The sequence below is a fragment of the Lactuca saligna genome, chromosome 8 (genome assembly GCF_052625555.1).
Source record: "Lactuca saligna cultivar CGN05327 chromosome 8, ASM5262555v1, whole genome shotgun sequence".
NCBI lineage: Eukaryota > Viridiplantae > Streptophyta > Magnoliopsida > Asterales > Asteraceae > Lactuca > Lactuca saligna.
This window is the reverse complement of record NC_136424.1, coordinates 27796416-27810134: the sequence shown is the minus strand read 5'-3', so window position 1 is coordinate 27810134 and position 13719 is coordinate 27796416. Positions and strand designations below refer to the sequence as shown.

Sequence of the window (13719 nt, the reverse complement as noted above, 5' to 3'; positions counted from 1 at the left end):
GGATTAGGGTTAAACCCTAATACCCATGACCTTTCATTTCCTAGGATCCATGGGTTAAAGCTCCATGGACTATCCATGCAGAGTTAGCCCAACCTAAATGAACTTGGCCCACTTCACATATATATCTAAGAGTCCATATTTAATTAGTTCATTTTGATCACTTAATTAATTATAAATTAATTCTTGATCAATACTATTTAAATAATATGATTATATTAATGTATTAGAACTTATAATATATTAATATAAATCATAAATATACTATTCTCAAAATACTATCCATATAAATTGTGTCAGTGAAGTGCAACCCAAATGGACCATGCCGGCTCAGGTCAAGTACATACCAAATATAGTTATGGACTTAGACATTAATCCAACAATTGCTTTGCTATATGTTTGCATCATGGTAGTTAGGATGGTATATGTCAGAGACCTGGTTATGGTCGGAATCCTGGTATATAGGATGATGCTATGTTAGTGACCGGTTAGGTTGGTATCCTGGTTAGAGTGTGCTATATATGTGATCTGCTAGATCAGTTGATTAGTGAGGAATTGCTATATGATTATATGTTTATGTGCACATGGTTGACTGGGGTTGGGTTGAGGCGGGTCCTGCTTTGTGTTGTAGGCCAACATACCCAGGGCGGAGCGGATATCCCGAAGGCCCAGTGAGCGGTCCAGATAGGCTGTAGGCCCCATGAGGGCGAACCAGACGTGCCGAGGCTCGGAGAGTGGACTAGGTCGACTGAAGGCCCGATGCGGGCGGACCAGTCATACTGTAGACTCAGAGAGTGGACCAGGTGGGTTGAAGGCTCGGTGTGGGCTGACCAACCAGACTGCAGACTCTATGTATATGGCTAGACTCGGAGGGTGGACCAGGTGGACTGAAGGCCCGGTGCGGCGGACCAATCATGCAGTAGACCCGAAGTGCATGGCTGTTCTGTTTATGATATGATATGCTATGTGTATGGTATATGTGGGTGGTATTTTAGGGGTAACTCACTAAGATTTTGGGGTTATAGTTTTCAGTGTATTGTTTCAGGTACTTGAGGAGATCGTGGCAAGGCGAAGGCGTGATTGTACCGCTCTTCATGTTTTATGTATTTATGATGTGGTTCTGGGAAATACTCTGATAATAAATGAATTGAAAACCTTTTTTGTAATGAATTAATGAATATGGGTTGTTTTTGAAAAGTTTAAATTGGTTGAAATTTTTTGGATGTTACAAGTTGGTATAAGAGCCTTGGTTTGAGTGAATTGGAGGAACATTCGTGTGAATCCAGTCTCAAATCAAGGAGGGTTTTCAAAGAGAAATTAAAAATGGTTTTCAAAAATAAGTAAAAGAGGACGCAGAGGGTACGATCAGCCGGAGCTAGTAAGTAACCCCAAAATTACCATACAAGTTATTTGTTTATGTGATATGTTAGAACAACATGCTAGTGTTAGTTTAGGGATCTTCATGAATTGCATGATAGAGTTTCCTGATTTGTGATGCCTGCTAGCCTAGGTTCTCCTTTTATGAGAGTTTCAATGTTCCTCTATGAGTGAGGATAGAGTGCTTGCTATGTATGTTAGTGCTTGGGGCGTTGTGATGATACTTGAGACAAATATGGGTAGGTGCGGAAGGCATCATGGGCCCGTACTACTGAAAGCACATGACCCATATGCGTATCAAGGAAGTCATAACCCATGGGTGGTTGATTAGAGAGTCATTCTGGGAGGTTATGCGAGGTATCTGAGGATCTCATGGTGTATTGCAGAATGGCGATTAGGATGCGTTTCGAGGTAGGATCCGGTTTGGGATCAGGAGCGGGAGAGGGTGGTCAGGAGGGGTCAGCACCACCCGAGGTCGCTGGCTAGATGAGTACGGATGAGTTGAATGCCAGGATTCGTGAGATCCTGCATGATGAGGTTGCTGCTATGTTTCAGGTTGAGTTGCCGGAACTATTTGGGTCGATCAAGACCGCCATGGTTGAGTACTTTGATGAGCGCTATGTAGCTCTTACGGAGACGGCTGCCGCGGCGGCTACAATGGCTGTAGCAGTGGCAGGAGGAGGAGACGGTAGAGGTTTTCAGTATCGGGACTTCGACAATACGAAGCCCCTACTTTCGATGGAGTTCAGGATCTGATCATTACGATGCGATGGTTGTCGGATGTGGAGGGATGTTTCTTCACATGTTCATGCCCTTCTGATCAGAGGGTGAGGTGTGCTCTTAACCTGTTGAGGCTCGGGGCGAAGGATTGGTGGAGTTTGACTACGAGGTCTTATTCTGATGCGCAGCGGGCTGCGGTTACATGGGATCAGTTCCGGGAGATGTTCAGCACTTGTTATGTTCCACGAGTTGAGAGAGAGAGAGAGAGGTTGGCTTAAGAGTTCCTGGAGCTGAAGCAGGATACAAAGTCAGTGACGGAGATCACCAGGATGTTCACTGAGAGGGTGATATTTTGCCTGAAGTTTGCTTCAGAGCAGGCTTAGATGTCCCGATATCTGAGTATGCTCAAGAGGGACATCAGGCAGTTTGTATCCACATAGAGATGTGATACCTTGTTAGAGTTGCAGGAGGCCGCCAGGCGGCGAGAGTTGGAGATTAAGTTGCAGTTGAGAGAGCAGAGGCAGGCCCCGACATAGTCGCAGCCGGCACCGAAACAGTCCAAGACCGTTGATTCTAGGTTGGGAGATTAGAGCAGCCACACTTGTGGAAAGTGCGGGAAGGGTCACACCAGAGTTTGTAGGTCCGGTGGTGCATGCCGCAAGTGCGGGAGGGAGGGGCATTATGCGAGGGATTGCTGTCAGTCAGCCCCAGTTCAGGATATGAGGATTTTTTATAAGTGTCATCAGGTTGGTCACATGAGGGCCAACTGCCCACAACTTACTGCCAGACTGGTGCAGGCTCCAACACCGGCCACTTTGAGGATTACAGGTGGAGGTCAGGGTGGAGCAGAGCCCCCGAGGGCTTAGGGACGTGCTTTTCAGCTTACAACAGAGGAGGTCAGGGCAGAGCCAGATACAACTGCGTGTATGTTTCCTTCTTGATATCTTGTTATCTTATGGTTGTTATAGAGTATTTTATATCTGCTAGTCTCGGTTGCATGATTCATGGTATGGTATTTGTTTGTGTTTTTGTCGGGTTTATCGTATGATCGAGGGTTTTGGTATTGGGAGTCTTAGTTGGTTATCATCCTTGGGGCTTGATGGTAGGGAATTAGGATTTTTGGCTCTGAATGTCGTGTTTAGCATTTGTAATTTGAGGAATACTCAACTGGGGGACAAACTCCATTAGTGTTCGAGATGTGCGATGTCGGAAAGTGATTTTGTGGAGGTTGCTCGTTTCAGAATCAGATCAAGTATAAGAGTATCTATTGAGTAGGATTGAGTAGTTGATGTCGGTTGGGTCACCGGTGGTTGGTAGTCAGTGTTCTAAGTGGGGAGAATTGGAGAATTCTCAGGAGGATCGATAGCATGAGAGTTCAATTAGCTGTTTGGGTTTCACCAGTATTTCAGTCAGCCAAGAGCATGGGTTGGTATGAGTAGGTTAGATGAGTGGGGCGAGATACAGACCAAGGTTGGGCCTAGGGTTAGGTCGGGATTTGAGTATATAGGATGGAGTTAGAGTTCGGAACCCCAACAGGGCTAGAACAGTATGTACGGGAGAGATTCCCGGAAAGAATGGTTCAGGGTGTCGTAAGACAGTCTTGAGCGGTCTGGATAGACTGAAGGCCGGAAGGCGTACCAGTCAGACCGAAGGCTTGGGGAACGGTCCAGACAGGCTAAAGGCCTAGGAGGGCGGTCCAGATATGCTGAAGGTTCCAAGAGTGGTCCAGATATGCTGAAGGCCTGATAAGGCGGTCCAGTCATGCTGAAGACTCTCTATATGTTAGGGGATTGGTACGAGGAAGATGAGGAAAAGCGTCACCAGGGGATGATAATTGATATGGTCTGGCCCCAAGTACTGATCATGTTAGTGGAAAGCAGTGCATGGACCTGAGAGTCCTTGCGAGTAGATTCAGGGTATATGGAAGTTCGAGAATAACAGTTGCTCTACATGGATAACGTAAAGTGAAGTGTAGACCAGTGGCACGTGCAGGTGCAGTAAGGGTTGTTGAGTGGATTTCCTGGAAAGGAAAGGCATGTAGCTCCAGAAGGAGCATGGGTACTCCTAGAGGAGGAAGTGGAGTAAGTGGATTATCGACAATGCTTCAGCTATTGGTAGTAAGTACTAGGATTGTACCAGTGGTATGTAAGCACATCCGGATTGGGTGTCTGTTGAGGCTACGGAAGAATTTCCGATAGTGTAGAACCAGAGGAGTTCGGAGTGGATGCAAGGAGGGAGCCTTGGATTTTCCAGTATGGTTGTGATCAGGAAGTTATGTATGTAGCGGAAATTCATCCTAAGGATGTATGGAGGTATCATGAGTGTGTCGGGTTTTCCAGCTCGAGGATATGGGATCATGTACAACATGTGTATGTGATTACAAAGGATAGCTCATGGTAGTTGCTCAGGAGCTGAAGGATGTGTCATCCTGTCAGCTCGGAAATAAACGAGTTGGATTCGGAAAGGAAAGCGGGATAAGTCCCAGGAGTGAATTCGATAAAGGATATGCCATTCGAGGAAAGGGGCAACAGCTTGGTATCGGGTCAGGACCCTGTGGTTCAGGGTGATATCTAGCTTTGTAAGAGTCAAGTGTTTGTTGTGATTTGGAGTGATGAAAGTATCATCGGGTGAACATTGGTTAATAAGGGTTGTTATCCGAGAAAGAAGTCGGTGGCCGGCTTGAATCGGTTGTCGTAACTCTGTAAGGGAAGAGTTGGACTTTATAGAGGTTCGATAGCAGTGTTCGGAGGAACCTGGGTCAATTGATACCAGGAGGTGCATTATGGGAGTATTATATGGAATTGTGTGTCGCAGCAGGCTTCGAGGACGAAGCCTAATTTAAGTGGGGGAGAATTGTAACACCCCGAGTTTAGAAGTGCAAGTTCAAGGTTCTTAGTGTAAATGAGGAAGGTCGACTCGGCGAGTCGATGGATAAACTCAGTGACTCGAGTCACGATTCCGGTCAGGTGTTAAGTGATCGACTCGGTGAGTCGGCAGCTGGACTCAGAGAGTTGGTGCTGAAGGAAGAAAACCCTAATCCGGGGGATGTGCCCTATATAAAGCACCTTATAACCCACCCCAACCTCTTTAGCACTCCCTTTGACATCCAGAAGCTTTCCCCATCGATTTCAAACCCTAATTTGAGAGTGAGAAGGATCTAAGTGTGTTTTGGAGCTTGGAGAAGAAGGATACTTGAAGCAAGAGTTGGTGGAATCATAAAGGAGGGAAGTGGATCTGATTTCCTTGCTTGTTGGCATCAGATTGAAGGTAAAAAGCTGTTGCCTTGACCTTGTTGTGCTTAGATTGTTCATGGATGAAGTTTAGGGCCAAATTATCATATATGAGTCTCTTTTCGAGTATTGGGCTCAGATCTGTGGTTGCTACTACAGATCTAGATTGGTCTTGACTCATGAACCTGGGAAGTGATAGCTTTGGGGATTGATTGAGAGTGTCCTTGCCTTAAACCTCCATTTTAGTTTGATTAGAGCTTGTTGAGCCTTGCATGCATGTAAAGTTGGAAACTTTACGTGTGAATATGGACCTAGGAGTCTAGATCTATGTATCGGAAGCAATAGAATGGCCTGTGATCGTCTGAATGAAGATATTACGTATGGACTCGGCGAGTTTGGGAGATGACTCGGGGAGTCGGACTTTATATCAGTGTTGAGTCGTATAGTAACTCGGAGAGTCACATGGGTAGACTCGGCGAGTCACATGGGTAGACTTGACGAGTTGTATGAAAATGGGCAGGAACTCGACGAGTTGGAAGAACAACTCGGAAAGTCTGTTGAATATTGCCTTGGACTCGGCGAGTCTGTTCTTGGACTCAGCGAGTCTGGTCGTGAAGTCCTAACCACTTTAGTTGAGCTGTGAATCGGTGAGTCGGGGGGGGGGGATGACTTGGTGAGTTGAGCAGGAAGGGACTATGAGTTTGTTGGACTCGACGAGTCTTGGAGCGACTCGACGAGTTGAGTCGTGGCATAGGAGTTTCTGAGCATAGGAACTCGACGAGTCAATGGGTTGACTCAGCAAGTAGGGTCAACCAGGAAGGTTGACTTTGACTTGGACCAAGGGTTGACCAGTTTGACTTCCAAGGGTATGTTGGTAATTATTGGTGTTTATTGGTTTTGGTTATTTGGTAATGATCAGTGGTGGAGTTCGTGCTGATGGTCGGAGCAGTGTGGTCTTATTTCTTCAAGTCGGCAGTTGCAGGTGAGTTATCCTCATTATATAAACAGGGTCTAAGGCACCAAGTCCGGCCCTTTATCGGATGGAAATCCGGGTAGTTGTTATGTTATTACTTTGCTATATGTTTGCATCCTGGTAGTTAGGATGGTATATGTTAGAGACCTGGTTAAGTTCGGAATCCTGGTATACAGGATGATGCTATGGTAGTGACCGGTTAGGTCGGTATCCTGGTTAGAGTGTGCTATATATGTGATCTGCTAGATCGATTGATTAGTGAGGAATTGCTATATGATTATATGCTTATGTGCACATGGTTGATTGGGGTTAGGTTGAGGCGGGTCGTGCTTTGTGCTGTAGGCCAACATACCCAGGGCGGACCGGATATCCCGAAGGCCCAACGAGCGGTCCGGATAGGCTACAAGCTCCATGAGGGCGGACCAGATGTGCCAAGGCTCGGAGAGTGGACCAGGTCGACTGAAGGCCTGGTGCGGGCGGACCAGTCATACTGTAGACTCAGAGCGTAGACCAGGTGGGTTGAAGGCCCGGTGCGGGCGGACCAACGACACTGCATACTCGATATATATGGCTAGACTTGGAGGGTGGACCAGGTGGACTGTAGGCCCGGTGCGGCGGACCAGTTACGCAGTAGACCCGAAGTGCATGGTTGTTCTGTTTATGATATGATATGTTATGTGTATGGTATATGTGGTTGGTATTTTGGGGGTAACTCACTAAGCTTTCGGGCTTACAGTTTTCAGTGTATTGTTTCAGGTACTTCAGGAGATCGTGGCAAGGCGAAGGCGTGATCGTACCGCTCCTCATGTTTTATGTATTTATGATGTGGTTCTGGGAAATACTCTGATAATAATGAGTTGAAAACATTTTTGTAATGAATTAATGAATATGGGTTGTTTTTGAAAAGTTTAAATTGGTTGAAAAATTTTGGATGTCACAGAAGTGCTTAAGCTGTTAAGTAGGCTGGGCGTAACCTAGTGTACGCCGCGCGTAAGCCCCAGAGACGCAGTACGCTGCGCGTACGCACCACTAATGGACTTGGATCTATTTTGGGCCTATGATCTGTTGGGCCTCATTTGATTATTGGACTTGGTTGCATTCTGAGAAAAGTGGGCCATTTTATCTGTATTGGGCTATTAGTGTTATTGTAGGGTCTTATTGGGCCAAGAGGCCCATTAATGAATTTGGACATGGAATTTGGGCCCATTAACAAGGAAAGGATATTTGGGCCTTCATGGAAGGACTTGGGGTTTGTGTTTCCCCTTTGTTTATGTGATGTCGTAACATGGGTCAATATTATTATTCAACACGGGAGGTTACAAACAGTTAGGAGAGCAGTTTTGGATTCTTCGGACAGAGGTGAGTCTTCTCACCATATCCATGGGTCTAAGGCACCAAGGCCGACCCATTATGTGATTATGGTTTATGTGTTAGACATTTATGTGATCTGATATGCTACGTGATTGTGTGTTATTGCATGGAAGATCCCAGGGGGGAGCCTGTGACATTGGATGTAAGACAATGTAGGGTAGTCCATGACATTCCTAGGTAAAGACCATGTTGGGTAGCCCATGACATTGGATGTAAGACCATGTGGGGTAGCCCATGACATTCCTAGGTAAAGACCATGTGGGGTCGCTCATGACATGAAAGTATAAGACCCTGGGGGAGCCCATGGCATCCTTATCGGTTTATGTATGCATGACTTATGTGTTATATGTAGCTTTTATAGCTAACATGATATGTGATATGTGTATTGTGTGGTATGCTCTGGGTAACTCACTAAGTAATTAACTTACAGGTTGTGGATTTGTTCCAGGTACATATGATCCTAATGGTAAAGGTAAGATGTGATAATGTGGTATCCAATCTCTCCCATGTATTTTTATAGACACTCTGATATTTGGAATAAAAGTTGTATTTGACATATGTTTTGAAAACAATTATGACTGGATTTCTTAAATCATGAAAATGTATTTGACTGTTCAAAAATGAAAAAAATTTCTTTGAAAAATTGGGTCGTTACAATTAAGTTTGAACCAACATTACAATATTTAAAATTAGAGTAGATTTCAAGGATAATCGAGATTACATCTAGTTCAAACTAGTATTGTCTACATGATTTTCAAACAATTCCATGTAGGTCTCAATTAGGCTGAACCTATTATTAGTCATTTGGACTTGTTCTTCTGTTTTTGCTATTTTCCTACGTGCTTATTCGATGATGTCCATTGTGTTCAAAAATTGTTGTATATCTTCAATGTGACACCCCTTATTTTTCAGAATTGAATAAAAACTTTTCTTTACGCTTTCAAAACCATATTATATTTGTTTGCAGGAAATCCTAGTATAATAAAACATTTTCCGAAAACTGTATTGTTTTATTAAAATATCGTGAGTAAAGATGTTATTTCAAAATAAAAAACCCTAAGGATGTCATAATCAATACAATACATAAGTTACAGCATCAAGACCTAACGGTTCTGAACACTATTGTAGACATGTCTCGTTAATTACTTGGCATCCTGTTCAGTTCCAATAATCTTAACGCCGCTACCTATGATGCATATCGTTTGAGTGAGTCATGTTTAGGAAAACCTGGTGAGACACATAAGGTTTTCAATCCCATAATCATTTAACATAGGCATCCATAAGACAATCAACCTCATTAACAAACCTACAAAACCATCTGTTACCAACAATATATCATTTAACATAGGCATCCATAAGACAATCGACCTCATCCTCTCGATTCTCACATATTGATCCTTAAGTTCTAACCTGATGGGCGCTGTCAGCAATGAGTAGACTTTTCTTCTTCGGGGATTCGATGGCGGTGGAAGTCAATAAGGAAACCATAAGGGAGGATAAAATATAAACACCTACGGGAATGTACACCCGTTATGTTATAAAATACGTCCATGGGTTTTAAATCTACATTAATAATGTAATTCACGAGACTTTCTAGATCAATCAAGTGTTGTCATCTTACTCTATTAGATGACCATACATACCTAACCGGTTGCCTGATATAGACCCATCATTTATGGTTGTCCATAAAAAGGAGGAATACCAATATAGTACTTTTGTAAATAACCTTTACCCTGACACACAACAATATCATTGAACAGAGCTTTACTCTCTGCTCCAATCTAACACATACTCCTGGCATAAAACAATCCACAATTCTACTTAATTGAACAAAGCATTCCTTTCAAGTCTTAGTTTGTAACTAGACATGACTACTAAACCATAATCCATCTTAAACACAATTTTCCTATTTATACAATACTACCACATCCAATGATCACGTCTGACCCTATACGATGATCACCTCTCGGGAAAAACTAAAAACTACATGGACAGAACTTTAAAACCGAAAGATCTATATTAAACGTCCTTTAACATCTAATGATCACCTCTGACCCTATACGCATGGGCGGAGCTTTATTAGGGCGAAGGAAGGCTACACATGTGGTCCGTTGACCGGTATCATTCCCACCCCAAAGCGAGTCTGGGCACTATGTGCATCTTTACTACAATCGATTCTTGATGTCATCAAATGTGATTGACTAAGACCTTCTTCAATCTATTTTTTCATTTTCTTCTTAAAAATAGAGTAAATAATCTTTTATCTCAAACCTTATTTTATTTTTTACTTAATTTTTACACCAAAAAAATATTTTTTAAGTATATTCTATTTTGCAACTTATATATATATATATATATATATATATATATATATATATATATATATATATATATATATATATATATATATATATATATATATATACACATCAACGAATCTATAATAGAAAACCATATAGTTCACTAATTTTTATACATATTTTTTTCTATGTAAATTCAAAGATTTTTATTGGTAAGATAGATCCTAAATATTTTTTAAGATAGAACCTTAAAATTTTTTTATAGAAATTTTAGATAAATTAAAAAAATTAGGTATATATATATATATATATATATATATATATATATATATATATATATATATATATATATATATATATATATATAATCTATTTTTTTATTACAATAATATTAGATAATAAAATTATATTTAGAACATACTTATAAATAAATATTATACATAAATTTATATAAATATTACACATCTAGACTTTTAAATTTTAAATAAATCTTATATTTTATAAAAATATTACACATACATTTTCAAATAAATATTACATATACACACTTTTAAATAAATATTATATGATATAAAACGTTTCTTGATTCATTGGTTTGCCTTTCACTTACAGAGTCACGTTGTCATCTACTTAATTGTCTTCTCTTCAACAATCAAAGTGCATACAAAATTTAAACAATCTTAGTTTCACGAAGACATCGTTATATACTAAACTACAATGTTATACTTTTATAAATAAGGATTGTCGTCGGTCTTGCATGCAACAAAATTAGATATTCTTTATCTTATACAGTTATACGGTTTCATTCTGAATTAATTAATATAATATTAAGTGTTTATCTGCACTAAAATAACAAATACGATGATCTTAATTGTTTTTTTTGAACTGACATATCAAGTGTTCTCTATTATAGTGAAAAAAAGATTATAAATAATTACATAAGACCATACATATATATGTTCAATGCTCCTTTAATTAGTCTTCGATCAGTTTAGCAAACGGCGTTGAAGATGTGGTCAGGAGAGTCAATTCATAACATGTAGCCATCTATCTATTTATTATATGACAACAAATAAATAACTTCTTCGAAAATGTTACTAGAATATGCTAAGAATTTCCATGTCCACGAAACTCCTTAGCAACTTCCATCGCGATATTTTAGTATTTTTGTCAATTTTATTACGTAATAACTTATGTCTTTATAAACTCTAGTGTTCAAATCAAAAAATTCAATCCCACATTAATGGCTTTGAAAGTTTTATCCGCACTCGATAATGCAAAAACACAATATTACCATTTTAAAGCGATCATAATCGCCGGAATGGGTCTTTTTACCGATAGTTACGACTTGTTCTGTATCCCTCCGATCATGAGACTGATCGGAAGGATATATTACCCTAAATTCAATGAAAAACTGGAAGAGAAGCAATTGTTCGAAGTCCCAGGAATCATCGCATCAACCATGTTCGGTGTAGCGTTAATGGGGGCGGTGATCGGGCAGCTCATTTTCGGGCGGCTCGGTGACTGTGTCGGGCGGCGCCAAGTGTACGGTGTTGCACTCATATTGATGGTTGTGGGGTCCATCGGATGTGGGTTTTCACTCTCGACATTGACTCCATTGGTGTTTGTCAGTCTTGGATTTTTTCGGTTTTTACTTGGTGTAGGGATTGGAGGGGATTACCCTTTATCTGCTACAATTATGTCGGAGTTTGCTAACCGGAGGACTCGTGGGACGTTTATTGCCGGAGTTTTTTCTATGCAAGGGTTCGGGATACTGTTTAGTTCGCTTGTTACCATGATGGTTTGCTCCATTTTTAGAGTTTCAGCCGATAAATTGATAGCTCCATTTGAACTCCCGGAATCGGAAAAAAATGCCCCGGTACCGCCGGAATCGGACTTGGCATGGCGGCTAATTCTCATGGTCGGTGGAATTCCAGCGTTGATGACTTATTATTGGCGAATGAAGATGCCGGAAACCGCTCGGTACTTATACTGTTCTTGAGTTTTTTATTTTAGACATATAAGGAAAGAAAAAAATATATGAGTTTTTATTTAAGTCGAAAAATATGGGATAAAAAGATTTCATTGTTTTGTTTTTCGATTTTGTAAGAAAGTAAATGCGTGACGTTCTAACATTCTGACATTCCGTCATCACAAATGCAATATTAACATCTATATTCTTAAATAAATACATTTAGTGTCCTTAATATATTCGTCGTCGTAATAAGGAAATAGTGACTTTCTTTAGTGACGAGTAACTCAACTATTTTCCCAGATTTACAGCTTTGGTCGAGAAAAACACACTTCAAGCAGCGAAAGATATGGAGAAAGTGTTAAAAGTATCACTGAGTCAAATCCAAGAAGATGTCGAGATGATCAGCACCCCAATCAACCGTGTATCTTCCTTAAACACGTATGGCTTCTTTTCAAAAGAATTTCTCCGGCGACATGGCCGTGATCTCATGGCAGCATCCACAAACTGGTTTCTCCTCGATATCGTCTTCTACAGTCTAAATCTATTCCAATATCACGCATTTAAACATCACATGACTCCAAAGATCCACATGAATCTATACGAAGATGCATTGCAGGTTGCGAAATTTCAAGCAATCATTGCAGTCTCTGCAACGATCCCTGGTTATTTCGTGACAGTTTACCTGATTGATCGCGTCGGAAGAGTCACGATTCAGGCGACCGGGTTCTTTTTCATGGCTGTAAGCTTGTTTACAACCGCGAAAATCAACAGGGGCAATTGGGGATCGAATGCGAATGTCGGGTTCATGATATTTTACGGATTTACGTTCTTTTTTTCCAATTTTGGGCCGAACACCACCACATTCATAGTCCCGGCGGAGCTTTTTCCGGCGAGGTTTCGTGCAACTTGTCATGGGATTTCCGGTGCGGTTGGAAAAGTGGGGGCGATAATTGGAACGATCGGGTTCTTATGGGCTTCTCGTGATCCACGACATGGGGTTGATGTGTCGAAAGCTTTAACAGCAATGGGTGTGGTTTGTGTTTTAGGGTTTTTTGTTACATATTTCTTTACTAGGGAAACAATTGGGCGGTCGTTGGAGGATAATGAAAATGTCGACGAGCTCACCGGAGTCTGGTTTATTAGGTTTTGGCCCAATAAGATATGGGAGAAAGCAGTTCAACAAACACCTATGAACTAAAGTCACATCTATCTTCCTTGTAATATACTCTTTTGTTAATTTCATAGTTTTCTGTTGAAACATACTTGTAAATTAGTCGGTCGGTGATCGGAGGTGTTGGTGGAGGTTGTGGTTGCGGACTTGCGGTGACGGATGGCAATTGGTATGTGGGATATTTTTGAAAGGATTATACAGAATTTATAGTTTACCATTTAATTTTAATTTTAAGTTTTGTTGTTATGTTATTTTTATGTAAATACAAAGAATATATAATAGATAAAATAAGTAATTTAATATTTACTAATAAAAAATATTGATATTTAAAAAAAATGATGTGTGATATAGTGATTTAAGATTTAATTCTAGAAGATTTGAAAGAGAAAGCAAATAAACATATTCTTAAATTTAATAGGTCCTCACTAAATTTAAGAGAAATGAAATAAAAAATAACAAGTAGAAAAAAAAATATTTCAAAAAATCCCGAAAAATAGCATGTGTTAAACTCAATGAGAACATAACATTTCACAAAAATGATTTTCATTTATTATTAGGTTAGATGTGGAAAATCCTAACTTTTAATATATAGATACAATTAGGTG

At 40.6% G+C, this 13719-nt stretch overlaps 1 protein-coding gene across 1 annotated transcript; it reads left to right on the top strand.

The window, feature by feature from the left end:
* The first annotated feature begins 11177 nt into the window (after positions 1-11177).
* Positions 11178-13336, top strand: LOC145011801 (putative inorganic phosphate transporter 1-9). The gene is made up of 2 exons (XM_078970535.1): positions 11178-11951; positions 12244-13336. Exons 1-2 carry the CDS (start codon positions 11212-11214, stop codon positions 13139-13141), a joined length of 1638 nt encoding a protein of 545 aa, XP_078826661.1. The 5' UTR covers positions 11178-11211; the 3' UTR covers positions 13142-13336.
* Positions 13337-13719: the final 383 nt, after the last annotated feature.